The 19,570-nt window shown below is 43.0% G+C and overlaps 1 protein-coding gene across 5 annotated transcripts in view; it reads right to left on the bottom strand.

Annotated features, from left to right (window-relative positions):
- The window catches only part of LOC110171946 (uncharacterized), a 44,257-nt gene that overhangs the window by 5,865 nt on the left and 18,822 nt on the right, over positions 1-19,570 (bottom strand). The window contains exons 7-10 of one of the 5 annotated variants that reach the window (XM_055156846.1): positions 13,007-14,394; positions 10,423-10,530; positions 9,146-9,258; positions 4,280-4,382 (exon numbers count right to left, since the gene is read on the bottom strand). In XM_055156846.1, coding sequence (XP_055012821.1) covers positions 4,280-4,382; positions 9,146-9,258; positions 10,423-10,530; positions 13,007-14,394 — 1,712 coding nt within the window. Of the gene's footprint in view, positions 1-4,279; positions 4,383-9,145; positions 9,259-9,798; positions 9,928-10,078; positions 10,232-10,318; positions 10,346-10,422; positions 10,531-13,006; positions 14,395-19,570 lie in introns of those variants that run through there. The other 4 variants (XR_008632637.1, XM_055156847.1, XM_055156848.1 and 1 more) reach the window with 4 other exon arrangements.

Here is a 19,570-nt window from a genome sequence, read left to right as displayed (position 1 = left end):
GACATATGGTTCAGCAGAGGTGATAGAAGAATCTCTGTTCAAAAGACTTGATGCCGTCCCAAAGGTGACAAAAAAAGACTACTCAAAACTGACTAAACTGTGATAAGTGATATGTTGATGGAGCTATAATCAGCTAAGAATTAAGGAGACTTACCAGGTCTGTCTTTCCTTGATACTGCAAGGGGAGTCAACCCCATTTTACAAAAACTACCTGCAACAGAAACAAGTGTCCTATCCTCCATTTTCTTGTTTTGTGGACTTTCTTTGTCATGAAGCCACTGTCGCTAGTGACTCAAGTTTTAACTTCATCTCTCACAATGACACAGCTCCATGAGCAGAGAAAACAGTCCAGACCAACACAAAGGAAGTTGGCGTACACAAAACAGAGATGTCTCAAGGGAGAGCTATCAATACTGGCCAGCCTCCAACTAAAACTGAGTACTGTGCCCTATTCACAGGAAACCACAACCACTGTGCACGTGTCGTGCATTCAGAGAAAAATCTATTGAAGATCGCAAGCAGTTTCTAAAAGAAAATAATGTGTGCTTTAAATGTTGTTCTTCGTCGTCACACATGGCAAAAAATTGCAAAGCCAAAGTACAATGTAGCGAATGCAAAAGTGAAAGACACACCACTGCAAGTCTTAAAGAATGTAATGAAATCCCTGAACAGAGATGAGATCCCTATCCCAGACGCAGCTCTCTACCATCCTCATCGTAAGTCACTGGCACCGCAAATCCCAGACATCGACTTGAAAGCTAAGATCATGCTCCTGCTAGGACGAGATGTAGTCAGAGTACATAAAGTCCGCAAATTTAATTTTACTTTAATTTATTTTAATTTGATTAATTATTATTATTATTATTTTTTCATTTAAATTAATTTTTAAATGAAGGAATACAATAAATAAAATTAATATTTCATTTAAGTTTACTTACATTTATTTTAATTTGATTTATTATTTAAATGTATTTTATTTTAATAAATGATTATATACAGTTTTCGGTAATTTATATACATTTAGGGTAATTTATTCAAATTTATGTTGATTTACGCAAATTTTCATTCATTTATTTTATATATTTTTATATTAAAAGTATGTATTTAAAATGTATGTATGGCACAGCATTTGTGGGACACAGCGTTTGTGGGGTGCGGTGTAGGCACACATAAGGGCCAATCATTGCTGCTTGCAACTATATTTATTATTAATATTATCCACCTCCTTGCAAATCATCATGTTGTACTGTGTTTGATCATGTGGATATGTTGCAGAGTTTTTTGTGACATGCATTCAGGAGAGGCAAGGGGAAGCAGAGCCTCACCTGAATCTTGAATAGATTCAAGATTCATCAATCAATGTTGAATAGAAAAAGAAACGCTGATTATAAAATATAATATATTAATAATTGTCACCTTGTATGTATTGCAAATCCCTTTTCCATACAAATCCTTTAAAATACATATACTTTGAATTAAGAATGTCAAAATTTCTGCCTGTTCCATTCAAATACAGGAAGGAAACGCATTGTGAGGCGGCACCTTGCTGCGCTGCTCAGTGAATAATGTTATCCCATGGTAATACCTAATAAACAGTGCCTGTATACGATACAAATAACATGTGGATTTTGAATCAAAGAAAGAGGTAATAACCAAAGGAAGACCAAAAATGGAGCTGATTACAGGAAAAAACAATACCCGTTCTTTCTTCAAACGGAGCGGTAAGCTTGAAAAAACTGGCTGTGTGGATGTTCTATGAGAAACCACCTTTTCTGTTTTCCCTGTTTTCAATTAATGGCAATGTATGGACTCAAATTGGATATTGTAAAGAATTTGCCTAGAAGCCTCAGCAAGCATGAGCAATCAGCCACTCACATTCAAAGTCAGATAGCTTTGAAAACTTTTGGGGTTTCAAGGATAGACTTAGCCTTGGATGAACAGTGAAGATTCAACATTAGCCTACACAATGCAAAGATAAAAGAACATAGAAATGTAAAAAAATGCAATGAGCATCATTCTCCTGATGGTAGGTGGAGATACAGTCACCATTAAGGGGTGCTCACACCAAACCTGAATGGCGTGAACAAGGCAAATGATTTACATGTTAACCCTATGTAAAGGCACGTAGACACGTGAATAAAGTTCTGCTGTGCAAATGTTGCGAATTGGGAGGCGCGATTCGCTCGTTCGCAAATTTGCGATACTGGTGTTGACGTGCAACTTCTCAAAAGGGAGGAGCTTGCAAAATTTGCCAAAGTTGAGATTTTTAAACTTTCTGTGAATATTCGCGTCACATCAACCAATCAGGGGCCGTGGTAAACAAGCTGATATTACATGATACCAGCATGAGCCAGAGACCGGAATAAACTCCACAGAGCAGGACCTACACCAGACTCTGTCCCCCTCTCCTTTATTCTGTTCCTGGACTCAGTCCTGGTCCTGTTCCCGGTCTGGTCCCGGACTTCGTAAACCAGGACTAAACCTAAAACATGACTACACCAGGACTGAATCAGAATGGAACCAGCACTAAACCAGGACGAAACTAGGTCTAAACCAGAATTGGACCAGGACTAAACCAGGTGTAAACCAGGACTGAACAAAGTGTAAACCAGGACTAAAACAGGACTAAATGAGGACTGAACCAGGACTAAACCAGGACTGAACCAGGACTGACCCAGGATGAAACCAGTTCTAAACCAGCACTGAACCAGGTCTAAACCAGGACCAAACCGGGACTAAACCAGGAATAAGTCAGCCTGATCCCAGTCTCAGTCCTGGTCTGGTCCCGGTCTGGTCCCGGGCTCATTCGAGCTCTGGCTCTGAGCCTCAGCTCCGAGCTCCGGCCCTGCTGAGAGAGCCCGTGGCTGGAGCTTGACTGAGACTGGGACCAGGCCAGTTTAGTCTTGGTTTAGTACTAGTTTAGTCCTGGCTCAGTCCTGGTTTAGTCCTGATTTTGACCTGGTTTAGTCCTGGTTCAGTTCTGGCTTATACCAGATTTTGCTCTGGTTCAGTCCTGGTTTAGTTCTAGTTCAGCCCGTATGTGGTGCAAAAGTTCAGCATCCCAGACCAGGATGAAGCCTGGGACCAGACCAGGGCCAGGACCAGACTGGGACTGAGACCGGGACCAGAATAAAGGAGAGGGGGACAGAGTCTTGTGTAGGTCCTGCTCTGTGGAGTTTATTCCGGTCTCTGGCTCGTGCTGGTATCATGTAATATCAGCTCGTTTCCCACAGGAATACTGAGGTCTCCTCCATGTTGAATGAAAGTTCATGTCTGTCTCAGCTTTATACGTCATTATCAGAACACGGCCCCAATTGGTTGATGTGACCCGAATATTTGCAGAAAGTTCAAAAATGTCAAATTTCAACCGAATTTCGCGAGCCCCCTTTGGGATTTGCGCATCAACACCAGTTTCGCAAATTCGCTCTGCTCATTTCGCCTATTCATGCTGCTCAAAACGCTCCAAATGCGAGAATTCGAGAATTGCGCAGCCCAATTTGCATCATTTGCGCCGCAGAACTTTTATTCACGCGTCAACACGCCTTTACATAGGGTTAACATGTAAATCGTTCACCTTGTTCACACCATTTGTTTTGGTGTGAGCACCCCTTAAGAAGGCTCTCAATTATTGTGTCATCTGAAAATGATTTTGTTGCCTGGCTGACTGCTCCAACATTCATTTGTATACAGCGTGAACAAAATGGGTGAACTTGCTGCACCTTGTGGCACACCTGTACTACAATTTTTGGCTTTGAATAAAGTACTGTTGACTCTCACTTGTTGCATTCTATTTATTAAGAGAGAGTAAAACCATTTCACAATAGCAGGGCTTACATTGAAGTCAAATAGTTTTTGAACAAGAAGACTGGGGCTTACAGTAACTAATGCAGAACTAAAATCTGCAAATAAGTCCCTTGTATAAGTCCCAGGAGATTCCAAATATTTACAGATCAGGTACGACAGACTGATGACTGCATCCTCTGTGGTAAGGCCCTGTCTGTATCCAAATTGCAGTGGGTCAAGATAAGAAACTTCAGATTTTAGTCTGTCGATCATTATCTTTTCAAAACATTTCATCAAAATACTTATTAGGGCTGCAGGTCTATAGCCCTTATTTGTCTTTGGAATTGGTATTATTTATGTAGTACTTTTATTATATATTTGTCTTTACCTGGTCCACAGAATCTTAATTGTAGTACTTTAGCACACTGTACTTTTACTATAATACTCTGGTTCTATCTGATACACAATACTTGTATTGCAGTACATTGTTCCTTACCTGGTATACATTACTTTTATTGTAGTGCATGTTTAAAATGCGATACAACTCTGTGTCTTGTCCAGCCCTCAGTCGCCTGTCTGTGCTCTTGTGTGTCACATCCCTGAAATGAAAAACAGTGAGAGGAAATTTGTATGTACATGTAACAGAAATTGTATGGTGTTCTTAACTAAAATGAGAGCTAGAACAGGACCAAACCTAATACATCAAGGCTAACCCTGGACCAACCAGGCTAACCCTGGACCAACCAGCACCAAACAAGGCCAAATTTTATATTACTCTAATGTGCTGTTTGTATAAAATCATCTCTATCTTATAAAATAAAATATCATGTATGCAGGTACGGCTACGGTACGCTGCACCTGCAAACGCCGTGACCCGAAAGTGCCGCACCCTGCAAACACCGCATCCCATGCATGCTACGCCTGCAAAAACCTCGTCCCCCAAGTGCCACGCCCCGCAAGCTCTGCAGCCCCCAAACACCCCACCCCACAAACACCACAACCCGCAAGTACCATTCCCACACTAACCCAACCATATTCTTCCACTTATCCAGGGTCGGGTCACGGGGGCTGCATGGGATGCCGCACCCCCCAACACCGCATCCCATGCATGCCACACCCGCAAACACCTCGCCCCCCAAGTGCCACGCCCCGCAAGCTCTGCAGCCTGCAAACACCCCACCCCACAAACACCACAACCCGCAAATACCACGTCCACACTAACCCAGTCATATTCTTCCACTTATCCAGGGTCGGGTCACGGGGGCAGCAGTCTACGCAGGGACTCCCAGACTTTCTTCACCCCAGACACGTCCTCCAGCTCCTTCGGGGGGACCCTGAGGCGTTCCCAGGCCAGCCAAGAGACAAAGTCCCTCCAGCGTGTCCTGGGTCTTCCCTGGGGCCTTCTTCCAGTGGGACATGCCCGGAACATCTCCCTATGGAAATGCCCAGGAGGCATCTGGAACAGATGCCCGAGCCACCTTCCTGGCTCCTCCCGATGTGGAGGAGCAGCGGCTCTAGTCCGAGCTCCTCCCGTGTGATGGAGCTCCTCATCCTATCTCCAAGGGAGTGCCCAGTCACTCTGAAGAGGAAGCTCCTTTCGACCACTTTTATCTGCGATCTCGTCCTTTCGGTCATTACCCAGAGCTGATGACCATAGGTGAGGGTAGGAATGTAGATTTCCCGGTAAATCAAGAGCTTCGCCTTTCGACTTAGCGCCCTCTTCACCACAACGGTCCGATACAGCGACCCATTCACTGCCAACGCTGCACTGATCTGACTGTCAATCTCATGCTTCATCCTCCCCTCACTCGAGAACAAGACCCCAAGATACTTGAACTCCTCCACTTGAGGCAAGGACTCTCCACCCATGCGGAGAGGGCAAGCTACCTTTTCCGGGCGAGAACCATGTCCTCGGACTTAGAAGAGCTGATCCTCATCCCAGTCGCTTCATACTTGGCTGCACTCCTCCCCAGTGCACATTGCAGGTCCTGGCTTGATGAAGCCAACAGGACAAAATCATCTGCGAACAGCAGAGATGAGATCATGTAGTCCCCAAACCAGACCTCCTGACTGTGCCTAGAAATTCTGTCCATAAATACAATGAACAGAACTGGTGACAAAGGGCAGCCCTGGCGGAGTCCAACATGCACCGGGAACAGGTCTGACTTACTGCCGACAATGCTAACACAGCTCCTGTTGCAGTCATACAGGGACCGGACAGCCCTTAGCAAAGGGCCCCAAACCCCATACTCCTAGAGCACCCCCCACAGGACACCACGAGTGACACAGTTGAATGCCTTCTCCAAATCCACAAGGCAAATGTGGACTGGTTGGGCAAACTCCCATGAACCCTTGAGCAGCCAATGGAGAGTATAGAGCTGGTCCAGTATTCCCCGGCCAGGATGAAAACCACACTGCTCCTCCTGGATCCGAGGTTCAACTATCAGCCGGATTCTCCTCTCCAGTATCCTGGCATAGACCTTACCGGTGAGGCTGAGGAGTGTGATTCCTCTGTAGTTGGAACACACCCTCCGGTCCCCCTTCTTATACAGAAGGGCTACCACCCAGTTTGCCAGTCCAGAGGTACTGTCCCCGACCGCCACGCGATGTTGAAGAGGCGTGTCAGCCAAGACAGCCCCACAACATCCAGAGACTTAAGATACTCAGGCGGATCTCATCCACCCCCGACGCCTTGCTACCAAGGAGTTTGCCAACCACTTCAGTGACTTCAGCCAGGGTGATGGTCCGCCTCTGAGTCCCCAGCCTTGGCTTCCTCCTTGGAAGACATGGCGGTGGGATTGAGGAGATCCTCAAAGTATTCCTTCCACCACCCAACAACATCCCCAGTCAAGGTCAACAGCTCTCCCCCTGCACTGTAAACAGTGTTGGTGAAACACTGCTTCCCCCTCCTGAGGCGCTGGACGGTTTGCCAGAACCTCTGATAGTCTTCCTCCATGGCCTCCCTGAACTTCTCCCAGCTCCGAGTTTTTGCCTCTGTGACCGCACAGGCTGCAGCATGCTTGGCCCGCCGGTACCCATCAGCTGTCTGAGGAGTCCCACGAGCCAACAAGGCCTGACAGGACTCCTTCTTCAGCCTGACAGCATCCCTTAGTTCCAGTGTCCACCACCGGGTTCTGGGATTGCCTCGTTTGCCAGCGAACCCAACTCACAAACAGGTGGTGATTAGTTGACAGCTCAGAGCCTCTCTCTCAGATGACATGATGATGAAGTTGATCATCGACCTCCGACCTAGAGCGTCCTGGTGCCATGTGCACTGATGGACACCTTTGTGCTCGAACATGGTGTTCGTTATGGGCAAACTGTGACTAGCACAGAAATCCAATAATAGAACACCACTCAGGTTCAGATCAGGGAGGCCATTCCTCTCAATCACCCCTCTCCAGGTGTCACTGTTATTGCCCACATGGGAGTTGAAGTCCCCCAGTAGAACAACAGAGTTGTTCTAGTACCCCTAGTTCTAGTACCCCTCTCAGGGACTCAAAGAAGGCCGGGTACTCTGCACTGCTGTTAAGCCCGTAGGCCGACAACACAGTGAGAGACCTTTCCCCGACCTGAAGGCACAGGGACGCAATTCTCTCGTTCACTGGGGTGAATTCCAACACACAGCGGCTGAGCTGTGGGGCAACAAGCAGGCCCACACCAGCCCGTTGCCGCTCCCCGCAGCCAACGCCAGAGAAATGGAGAGTCCAGCACCTCTCAAGGAGTTGGGTTCCAGAGGCCAAATTGCACGTGGAGGTGAAGCCGACTCTATCTAGTCGGTAACACTCATTCTCCTGCACAAGGTCAAGCCTCTCCCCCCCAGCAAGGTGACATTCCATGTCCCCAGAGCTAATCTCCATGTTTGGACATCCGGTCGCCGAGGCCAACGCCTTCAACTGCCGCCCAGATCTCTCTGCACCGGCCCCATATGGATCCTCCTGCAGGTGGTGGGCCCACGGAAGGGTGGCCCCACATTGTTTGTTCGGGCTGTGCCAGGCCAGGCCCCATGAGGGAAGGCCCGGCCACCAGACGCTTGCTTGGCTCCAGAGTGGGGCCCCGGTAACAACGTCATTCCTTCTGAACAGTAGGCCGAGTAACCAAACTCCAACCATGACTCTAATGCCTCAACCCTAACGTTACGCCTAACCCTAACTCCAACTGTTACCCTAACCCTAACTCCTACCCTAACCATACCAATGCTGTTTTTCTAAATTTTTGTGTATTTTTGTAAAAAAAACAAAAAAACAAAAAAAAAAACATATATATATATATATATATATATATATATATATATATATATAATATATATATATATATATATGTGTGTGTGTGTGTGTGTGTGTGTGTGTGTGTGTGTGTACAGAAATTAACATCTAAAATACAATAAATAAAATAAGAAAATAAGAAATTCAAGTAATTAAATAAAATAAAAATAACACTCAATTAAATACATACATTTAATATTACATACATTCAAATATATAAAATAAATTAACGTGAATTAAAAAGAATGTGTGTAAATCAACATAAATTTGCAAAAATCACCATCAGTTTTAATAAATTACAATAAATCTGCATACATTAACATAAAATATAAAAATCAATAAAATACATTAATACATTGTTAATAAATATTAAATCAAAATAAAATGTATTAATGTAATAATTAATAATTAAAACAATAATAATTATAATAAACAAACTATAACTAAACAAATTAAATACATAAATTTAAGATCTATTTGCATAAATCACCATAAATTTGATTCATTTGCGTAAATTTACGTAAATGTAATATAAAAATAAAAAAACTATACAAATAAATTTAAATAATAAATCAAATTAAAATAAATTAATTTAAGTTGATTGTAATTTAATTCAAAGACATAAATTTTAAATGATGACATTTTAAATTTGCATACATTGAAAATAAAAATGAGATAAAATAAAATACAAATGAATTAAAATAATAAATAATCAATTAAATAAAATAAATTAAAAAAATAAGTTTATCCTGTTCACTACGGGCGAGTCACATCGCGTCATTTCAATTCCCACCCACTAGGAGCATCGCAATGCATTCCTAATAGGCCCTTCGCCAGCCTCTTGTGCTCGGGCCTAACTAGGGTACAGTGTTGATCTTGTACAGCTTTTAGAATTTACTCTGGCCAAATATGAAAGCCGTTTAACACTGTAGATATATTATTTATAATAACACTGCACTTAACTGATCTTTAATGTGTCCCTGATTAGACATTTCAGTGTCATCCTTGAATAATTACAGGATGTTAACATTTAATAATGACTGTTTTTGCAGTAGTACTAATATTAGCATCAGTATAGAATATAAAGCTTAACCTACTGTGTTAGTGCCTCCTGTACAGCCTGCCGGGCAAAGCGCTCCATCTGAATGTAGAAGAATTCTCTGAAGTTACTGAACCACTTGATCATCTGAGAGGTCACACAGCGGCTGAACTGCACAGAACACACAAGTTACACCAAGGCTGAGCAACTTTAACTGTGTATTATCATTGCTCATAATGAGTATGATACTATCAATTGTATATACCATACATGATAGACACATGCAGACACGCACACACGCGCACACACACACGCATATGCACACACACAGACACACACACAAGGTCACACTGTCACCAGCCCCTGTCACCTCTGTTCGTATTTGTATGTAATCTTCGATCGTAATGTCTGTCCTGTGTCTTGTATGTTGTTTGGTTCATATTTGAAATAATCAAAATTATATTATATTATTAAATTATATTATATTATTTAAATCAAATTATCATTTTTTAAGTGATGTATGGTATGTAGAGTAGAAGTAACGCATCTGGAAAAGAACTACTACTAATTGTGTTATTATTAGTAGTAGTTATAATTAATGTTGTGGAAGTATAAGTATAGTAGCTCTATGGTAGTGATAATATAGTAATATTCTTAGTGGATGTTATAATTGCTAGGCATGACAGTCAGGGGAGCAAACAAATGCACAACCTCATATTTTTCTTTCACCAACCCACAGGTCAATGGTTCAAACTTGACTTGGACGAAATTTTTGGGAACTTGTCTGATGGCTCAGGTTAACAGCCATGCTTCCACCAGATTACTCCAGGGCAGCTGTGTCTACAGAAGCAGTTAGCTTGTCAGTATGAAATTAACAAATAATGCACAAAATAATAAAAATGAGCATCTGGAAAAGAACTATATAAACTATATAAAGCATCAATGGGCTTCATCATTCATGAATATTTTAAAAAATAATAATAAAAATTACCTTGCACTTTAAGAAGACGCTAAGCGAATGCTGCGCTCAATTCACAAAGTGTTCTTAAGCAGCCAGATTCCTTCTTAAATGACAGTTGCACCTAATTCAGCAACATCATGAAGGAATTTTAATTTTCTGTTGAATTATCATAATAATAATATTCTAAAAAAAAAAAAAAAACATTTTACGACATCTTACGAGTGACTGATTGTAGGACGTGAGAACATTTTCAGTTAAGAAAACTTTTCATGAATGCCAAAATGTTCATAAGAAGCCCTTAAGTACAAATTATTTGTAAGAACGCTTTGAGAATGAGGCCCAATATCACTATTTTGTACTTTAGCCTCACAAACCTTAACATCAGGAAAGTAGGTCTTGAGTGTGTTGGAGGTGGGATAGCGTGTGTAGAAGAACATGAGTTTGGCTTTCTTCAGATGACATGGGGACAATCCCTCCTGACTGTACACATTGTTAAGGTTAACCTCCACACTTTTGCTAAACAAGGAGCAAAAACAATGTGAAGACATTTAAGACAACACAGTAATCCAAACAGTATACTGGATATTTACAGTCCCTGACAAAAGTCTTGTCGCTTATCCATTTTGTAGAAACAAAAGCTTATAACCTGACTTTAAATTAATCGATTGGTTTTAGAAATATCTCATATGAAAGCTAAAACCCTCCGAAATTATGCTCAATATACTAAAATAAATTTGCTTCACTGAAGAAAGATTGATCATTTAATGAACACAGAAAGGTCAGATTTTGGAAAGACAAAAGTTTTGTCGCCTATAGAAAATTGAACAAATAATTTACTTCAAATACAAAAATATGTTGCATAACGTCAGTGAATTAAGTAGTGGTGCTGTGAGATCCATATTTAATATCTTGTATGACTTCCATGAGCTTGAAGGACGCATCCACGCGGTTCCACAATGATTCATACAATTTGTTGATGAAGTCATCAGGAATAGCAAAGAAAGCAGTCTTACATGCCTCCCAGAGTTCATCAAGATTCTTTGGTTTTGCCTTCCATGCTTCCTCTTTCATTCTACCCCAGACATGCTCAATGATGTTCATGTCTGGTGACTGGGCTGGCCAGTCCTGGAGCACCTTGATCTTCTTCGCCTTGAGAAACTTTGATGTAGAGATAGAAGTATGCGATGGAGCACCATCCTGCTGCAAAATTTGACCCCTTTTATGGTTGGGAATGTAAGCGGTAGCTAATACTTTTTGATATTTTAGGCTATTGATATTGCCTTCCACCCTGCAAATGTCTCGCACACCCCCATACTGGATGGAACCTCAGACCATGATTTTTCCGCCACGAAACTTCACTGTTTTCTGGGTGAATCTTGGATCCATGCGGGCTCCAGTAGGTCTCCTGCAATATTTGCAGCGGCTGTGATGTAATTCAACCGAGGATTCATCTGAGAAATCCACCTTCTGCCACTTTTCCAGTGTCCATCCTTTTAGCAGGCTGTGGGCCTTGGCAAATGCCACACGGTTTTTTAATTGCCTTTTGTTTAGTGCTGGTTTCTGTGCACTGATTCGACCATGGAGGCCATTTCGAGACAGAATTCTACAAACTGTTCTGGTTGACACAGGGACTTGAGGTGACCAGGTCTGGTGGAGCCCTGCTGCAGTGGAAAAGGGGCTGGCCTTGGATTTTCAAATCAACAAATGGTCCTCCCGAGCAGTTGTCTTGTGGGGTTTGCTGGACCTGGGCTTGTCAAAAACATCTCCAGTCATTTCAGATCTTTTTCTTATTCTTTGTACTTGACGCTGACACATTGAAGGTGTCAGCCACCTCAGCAGTGGATCTGGTCTTCAGCCTCTTGATAATTAACGCTTTGGTCTCAGGGTGGAGCTTAAGCATGTTGTCAGAGGTCAAGATGCAGTTGATGTGAAGGTCTGATGTGCTGGGGTTCTTTTTTTACACACCCATTAATTGACTGATCAGTAACTGATCACAGGTGAGGCTGTAATCTAGGATTGGGTGCATCATATGACAAGGCGACAAGACTTTTGTTTTGCCAAAATCTGACCTTTCTGTGTTCATTAAATGATCAATCTTTCTTCAGTGAAGCAAATTTATTTTAGTATATTGAGCATAATTTGGGAGGGTTTTAGCTTTCATATGAGACATTTCTCAAACCAATCGATTCATTTAAAGTCAGGTTATAAGCTTTTTTTTTTCTACAAAATGGATAAGCGACAAGACTTTTGTCAGGGACTGTATATAGATTTAGTATTGGTGTAAAGCAGATATAACACAAAACAATAGGTGAAAATTACTTATCCCTCATCTTTTATTTCATTTTTATTGTGAAAAACAAGAGTGAAAAGTGGGAGAAAAGAAAACAGCTTCTGAAGTTACACTGTCCCAAAAATCTGTTACTAGGTGAAAATGGGGCAATGTCTTAGATAGTATATATGTTAATACAGCAAATTGAAAGAAAACATAAAAGCATAAATAAAAAGGTCATGTTTTGATAGATTTAGTTCAGTTTCATTTAGTATGAGGACAAAGAATTACCATCATAGAGTGCATTCCATCAAAATGGACTACATGAGACATGTCAAACTCAGGCCCAGCTGCCAAATTTCAGATCATATCAAATATGTATTAGAGCTGGCCCACCGGCTACAGAAAGACTATAGAGGTGTTAGTTATTTTAAATTTTGTTATTATTTTATATTATGCTTGTTCTGGATTCAATGTTTAAGCAAAACTATTATTAAACATTTATTTTAATAAGAAAAGTTTTAACATTACGTATCTCAAAAGAAGAGAAAACATGCAGATGTTGTTGAAATTTTTCTATAAATATTTAGGTTGGCCCATGACTTAGTCCCAGTTTTTAATTTTGGCCCTCTGTGAATTTGAGTTTGACACCCCTGGACTACATTATTTACCACATTGAAAAAGGATATCACTGATGATGAGAGGTATAGGTCCACTGCACCTCCAGCTTCTCTTATTCCCACCTCTGCTCTCCTTCCATTCTCCATGTCTGTGAACTGACTGGATAGAGGGGGCTCCAGGAGTTCCAGCTGAGGCATCAGCACACTGAACACTGGTCGCTCTAACTCAGCCAAGGGTTCTCTGGTCACATGGAAGTTCTTGACTGGTGGCGAGGGCACGTGTGATAGTGTCCTGGAGAAGAGTTGATGCATGGAGTAGTGTAACAGCGGAGGTGTGTCCATCGACTGGAGAGGATGAAAAGGTGGGTAACGGGGAGCTAAGGGGGCAGTAGGGTGAGATAAAAAGCAATGGTCTTTGGAGAGAGGATCAGGAGAGATAAGGTTAGGCCTGGATGGGCCAAGAGGAGGCAATTGTATCCGGACAGCTGTTGCTTCAGTTGGTTGATTTGATTGTTTTGGAGCAGTGTTACGGTCTTTGCCATCCATCTCATGTGCTCTCTTTGATATCTTTTTCACAATCCCCCACTTTTCATTTGCTTCAGCCACAAAAGAAACAGCAGGAGGAGAGGAAAAATCTGGTTCTGAGGCTTCGGTATAAATTGTCAGAACTCGGTCAATAACCATGGCCATAGCATTTCTAAGTTCTACCTTCAACAACTGTGCAAACTGCTGACATCCATTATCTACCATGCACTGTTCTCCATCCCAGTCTCCCCTGGAAAGTTCAGTGCAATTCCACTCCAATGTCCTTTCCCCAGCCTCCACTACTACATCTTTTGGACCTTGGCTACCAGTATGTTTTTTCAGTACATTTGCAAAAAGGTCCTCCTTTCTATCCACCCCTATGCTCTTATCCTCAGAGAGCTCATTTATGTTCCTCCATTTTCTGTCATTCTGGGACAAGTGCTGTTGTGCAAATGCCCTCCACACTTTCTCCTGTAGGGTCACCAGCCTTTCCTTCAATTGTCCTACCTGTTCTTTGAGTTCATCCCTGTCTTTTCTTTTTTTTCTGCCAATATTTTCAGATTGTTCATGGCTTTCTGGTCTCTTTTTTTTTACTTGTGGTAAATTTTGATTCCAATTGAAATAATCCATCCTCTTTTTTTTAACACCCAAAATGTTGTTTTCTGTTCCCACTTTTGACCTAATTTCAGTTGCCAAATTTTGTCTTTCCAAAATTGGATCCTGGTTTCTTTGAAGGCTCATGTTGCTGCCATGCATCCTACCTAGTTGTCTAGGCATGCCTGGTTGGAGATGTTGAATCAGAGAGTGTTTTGGAGGCTCCTGGCAAGAAGGGGGATAAAATGAACATGGATTTTCACTGAATATGCTCATTTGGTGCGTAGCATTGTCAAAAAAGTCAGAGGGATCCATCAGTGGTGAGATGAAACAGTTTTCTGTGGAGTGGAAAAGAAGAGAATGTAAATTAACAAAAGCATAACAATCTCTCTCTCTCGATATATATATATCTATATCTATCTATCTATCTATCTATCTATCTATCTATATATATATTATATATATATATATATATATATATTAGGGGTGTCAAATTATCGCGTTAATTGCGATTAATTAATTACAGTCATATTTAGCGCGTTATGTTTTTTAATCGCGTTAATCTCATTTTTAATCTCTAACTTTACTGTTTCTGTATGTGAGTTGCTTTATTATAAAACCTGTTTTTATGTGTTGTTGGGACAACAACACACACACGCACAAACAAAAAACACATTTATACATTTTTTTAATTTCGGCAATTCCACTCATTGTCGGAAACCCACACAAAACACGCGCAGTAAGAGCGACGTTTACGGCGTCAGTCGCACAATGGACGAGGTCGAAGAGCCAGTAGAACAGAGTCAGCAGTGCACAGGTAAAAACGCATTCGTGTCTTGGAAATTATTCTCCCGACGTGAAATATAAAAGAAAATAACAAATATAATATTGCCTACAACTTAAATGTCACTGCTGAAAACAGCCTGCATAGGCTCATGATGTCTGCACTACTGTCCTATAGTGACCTGCCACATGAGGGGACACGCACACAAACACACACAAACACAAACACACACCTTCATCATCGTCATTAACCTGAGAACGCACGGACCACGTTTCCTTTCGTAGACACTGCGCGGACACCGACGTGCTCCCGTGTGCCGCGTGTGGATCGTGTTTTCTCGCGTACGCTGCGTAAACCGCGCTTCCTCCTGTGAGCCTCTAAACCAGAACTAACACCAAGACTAAAACCAGGACTAAACCAGGACTAAACCAGGTCTAAACCAGGACTAAACCAGGACTAAACCAGAACTAAAACCAAAACTAAAACCAGGACTAAACCAGGACTAAACCAGGACTAAACCAGAACTAACACCAGGACTAAAAGCAGGATTAATCCATTCCAGGACTAAACTAGGACTAAAGTAGGACTAAAGCAGGTCTAAACCAGGACTAAAACAAGGACTAAAACCAGTGATCTCATATATAAAGCATTTCTCTATCAATAATATTTTTAATATGGTTAAGGAAAGACTGGACGTTTTATTGTCTTTAAGTAGACAAAAGTTATTATGTTCAGATTTCCTCGTCTTTGCTACTTTACAGCAAACAGTTTCTTATTCATGGAGACTTGGGCTCAACAGCCAATTTGGAGAGATTTGTTAAACAATAAATGACTTTATAAAGTCACTTTTTTTGTTCTATATCAGTCTTTTGATCTGCCACAATAATGTAATAATGAATTTAAATGAAAATACCTCAAATTGAAGGCTTTTCTCAGCATTTTTTAGGTGAGATTAAAATGAGATTAATTAGATTAATTAATTACAGATCATAATTAATCTCTCAATTTTTTTTATCGCATAACAGCACTAATATATATACATATATATATATATAGGCTCCAAGCCTTGGCCAGCCGCCTAAAGAGGTACACACAAGATAATGAAGCCAGACAAATAAATTGGCTAATAACACCAGAGCGGACCCACCAAGGCTGGAGACTGAGAGGTACTGGAAAGGCATATGGGAGAGGGAGGCATCACATAACACCGATGCACAGTGGCTGGTGGATCTGAGAGAAGACCACAGCAACCTCCCTGAACAGAATCCAGTCATCATCACAGTGGCAGACATCCAGGAAAGAGTCTCAGGTATGAAAAACTGGACTACACTGGGCCCTGACATGATCCACGCATACTGGCTAAAGAAGCTCACTGCTCTCCACGAGCACCTGGCAGCACAAATGAACCAGCTGCTAAAGGATGGGACTTACCCTGAATGGCTAACCCAAGGGCGTACGATCCTGATCCTGAAGGATCCCTCAAAGGGTGCAGTCCCATCCAGCTATTGGCCAATAACCTGTTTCTCCACAACATGGAAGCTCATGTAAGGCATCATTGCGGCTAAGACAAGCGAGCACATGGATCAATACATGAGCGCAGCACAGAAGGGCATTGGCAAAAACACCAGAGGAACCAAGCACCAAATCCTGGTTGACCAAACAGTCGCCCGCGACTGCAGAATCTGTAAGACCAACCTGTGCACTGCCTGGATTGATTACAAGAGAGCCTACGACTCAATGTCACACACATGGATCACCGAGTGCTTGGAGCTGTACAATATCAACAGGACTCTAAGGGTCTTCATTACAAACTCGATGCAGTTGTGGAAAACCACCCTTGAAGCCAATGGTAAGCCACTTGCACAAGTGTCCATCAAAGGTGGCATATACCAAGGAGCCTCACTGTCCCTACTGCTGTTCTGCAAAGGAACCCCCTCAGCCAAATCATTGACCGCACTGGCTATGGATACTGACTCAGAAACGGGGCCACCATCAGTCACCTCCTCTACATGGATGACATCAACCTGTACACTAAGAGCGAGTGAGACACTGACACATTCCACACCGCCAGGATCTACAGCACAGACACTGGAATGTCATTTGGGCTTGACAAATGTAGCAGGATGGTGACAAAGAGAGAGAAGGTAGTCCACATAGAGGGGGTCTCACTCCCAGAGGGAACAATAGCAGACGTGGAAGATGGTTACAAGTACCTTGGTATCCCACAAGCAAATACTAACCTTGAAGAGGCAACAAGGAAAGAGGCTATGGCCAAATACCTGCAACAAATGAGGCAAGTCCTAAGAAGCTAGCTCAATGGCAAGAACAAGGCACAGGCAATAAACAGCTATGCCCTGCCAGTGATGAGATACCCTGCAGGAATCATAAGCTGGTCAAAGGAGGAAATACTGACCACAGATGTTAAGACACAAAAGCTTCTGTTTATGCATGGAAGATTCCATCCCAAATCCAGCACCCTGAGATTGTACGCAAGCCGAAAGGAAGGAGGCAGAGGACTAGTGAGTGTGGGAACCACTGTCCAGGATGAAACATCCAAGCTCTACAGGCTCTACAAGCTGAGTACATTAAGGATAATGCCCCGACACATGACATACTCAGAGAATGTCTCAGACAGTGGGGTGAAGAGGAAGAGGTGCTGGAGGGACCATCATGGCAAGACAAGCCCCTACATGGGGCATACCACCAAAATATAACTGAAGTGGCTGATATTAAGAAATCCTACCAATGGCTTGAAAGGGCTGGTCTGAAGGACAGAGGCAGTGATCCTGGCTGCTCAGGAGCAGACCCTGGACACTCGAGCAATAAAGGTCCAGATCTACCACACCAGACAAGACCCATGGTGTAGACTGTGCAAAGAGACTCCTGAGACAGTCCAGCACATAACTGCAGGGTGTAAGATGCTGGCAGGGAAAGCAAACATGGGCCGACATAACCAAGTGGTGGGCATAGTGTACAGAAACATCTGTGCAGGGTCAAGGTGGGAAACACCTCTAAAGGTTGTGGAGAACGATCAAGCCAAGATCCTGTGGGACTTCCAGATACAGACTGACAGGATGGTGATGGCGAACCAACCAGACATAGTGGGTGGATAAGAAACACTGCAGAGCCGAGGTGGTGGACATCGCAATACCAAGCGATGGTAATATCAGGAAAAAGGAACACGAGAAACTAGAGAAATACCAGGGGCTCAAGGAGGAGCTGGAGAGAGCCTGGAAAGTAAAGGCATCAGTGGTGCCTGCGGTGATCGGAGCACTCGGGGCTATAACCCCCAAACAGGAAGAGTGGCAATAACAGATACCAGGAAAAACAACGGACATTTCAGTCCTGAAAAGTGCAGTACTGGGAACAGCAAAGATACTGCGCAGAACTCTCAAGCTCCCAGGCCTGTGGTAGACGACCTGAGCTGAATGAGGGTGAGAGAGACCTACCACCGTGGAAGGTGAGAAACACATTTTTTAAAATATATATATGCAAGTGTAGCTTGCAGGTCCCATGAGACTTGTCTGGGACCCTGGGAGAAACTTCGGCAAAGTGGGGCACGCAAGTGTCGTGCAGGTCTTAAGACTGAGGCAGTAGTATGCCATACTTAAGTGCCACACAAGGGTCACGTACGAGTCAAAATCCCATAGATTAGTATCTGCACAAAACCCCTCTAGTCGTTTGTACGAGGCAAGTACAAGTTTCTTAACCCGGGTGTACGTGGTGTGATTTTTGACCCTTTTTGAGCTGATTTTTCACTCATGCGACTGTTTTGGGGATCGGGCCGAGTTTTGACTTCATCGTGTGTCATGCTTCGTGTTGTATACATGGGGTAAATAGAACAGATCAACACCTCCCGACCAGCTCTCAATCGGCATTCGTAGGTCGCAAGAATATCAAACTTGTTTGAAATCCAGTCGCCTCTCGTGAGGGTTTCACTCTGTTGAAGTAGTTCCACAAGCTGATTTGCCAGAATCTGCCAGACTGCGCATTTGGAGGCGCAGCTAATTGAGCAACAAAGAACAGAAGTTTGGTGAAAAACTTGATGCTACTTACCACCAGTTCCTTCTGAAGAACAGACAACCTGTACTGCTCACGTCTATGCAGCCATTTCTTTGAACATATTCGTCGTCTTCTTTTTGGGCTTGTCTGCGCAGAGAATGGCACAAATTGCCAAGGCAGCGCATCTGTTTTTTGCCTGCCTCAGCATTATGTCTCCACACGTTTGCGGTTTTCTAATTCTGTGGTTTTCTTCTTCGTGGTTTTCTACTTCTGGAACAACAACTCCAGCCGTTATGTGAACGTACAGTGTGCGCAGGCAGGTCGCATCAGAGCATCGGTTCGTATAGTGTGAGAACATGTTTCATGAGATGTGAACTTTTAAACCCTGCGATTTGGTCGTACAGTTTAAGCTGGGGCCCGACCAAAAATATCACACAGTGTACGGCCGGCATTACGCGGCCCGTGTGACAGCGTGAGATGTGGCTCTTATTGCCGTGCTATATAATACTGGGCTCGTCATCACCACTTCATCACGTACTCATCCATTGTTCGACCATGGTGATGCCAAGACGGCTCTTACAACTAGGGTGAAGCTGTATGACATAAGGGTTGTCCGCTTCCCTGTGGCCGTCGCGCTGTGGCCGCTGTCGCTGTCCCCAATAATGCCTCGCTCTCTGACTGCCTCCTCATGTGCCTGGGGATCTGCTGTGGCTGCTGTGGCTGCTGTG

This window comes from Boleophthalmus pectinirostris, unplaced genomic scaffold, assembly GCF_026225935.1.
Source record: "Boleophthalmus pectinirostris isolate CB_2022bp ecotype Guang Dong unplaced genomic scaffold, ASM2622593v1 HiC_scaffold_20, whole genome shotgun sequence".
In the NCBI taxonomy this organism is placed as follows: Eukaryota; Metazoa; Chordata; class Actinopteri; order Gobiiformes; family Gobiidae; genus Boleophthalmus; species Boleophthalmus pectinirostris.
The sequence above is the reverse complement of the archived record's forward strand: the minus strand, read 5'-3'. Positions and strand labels throughout refer to the sequence as shown.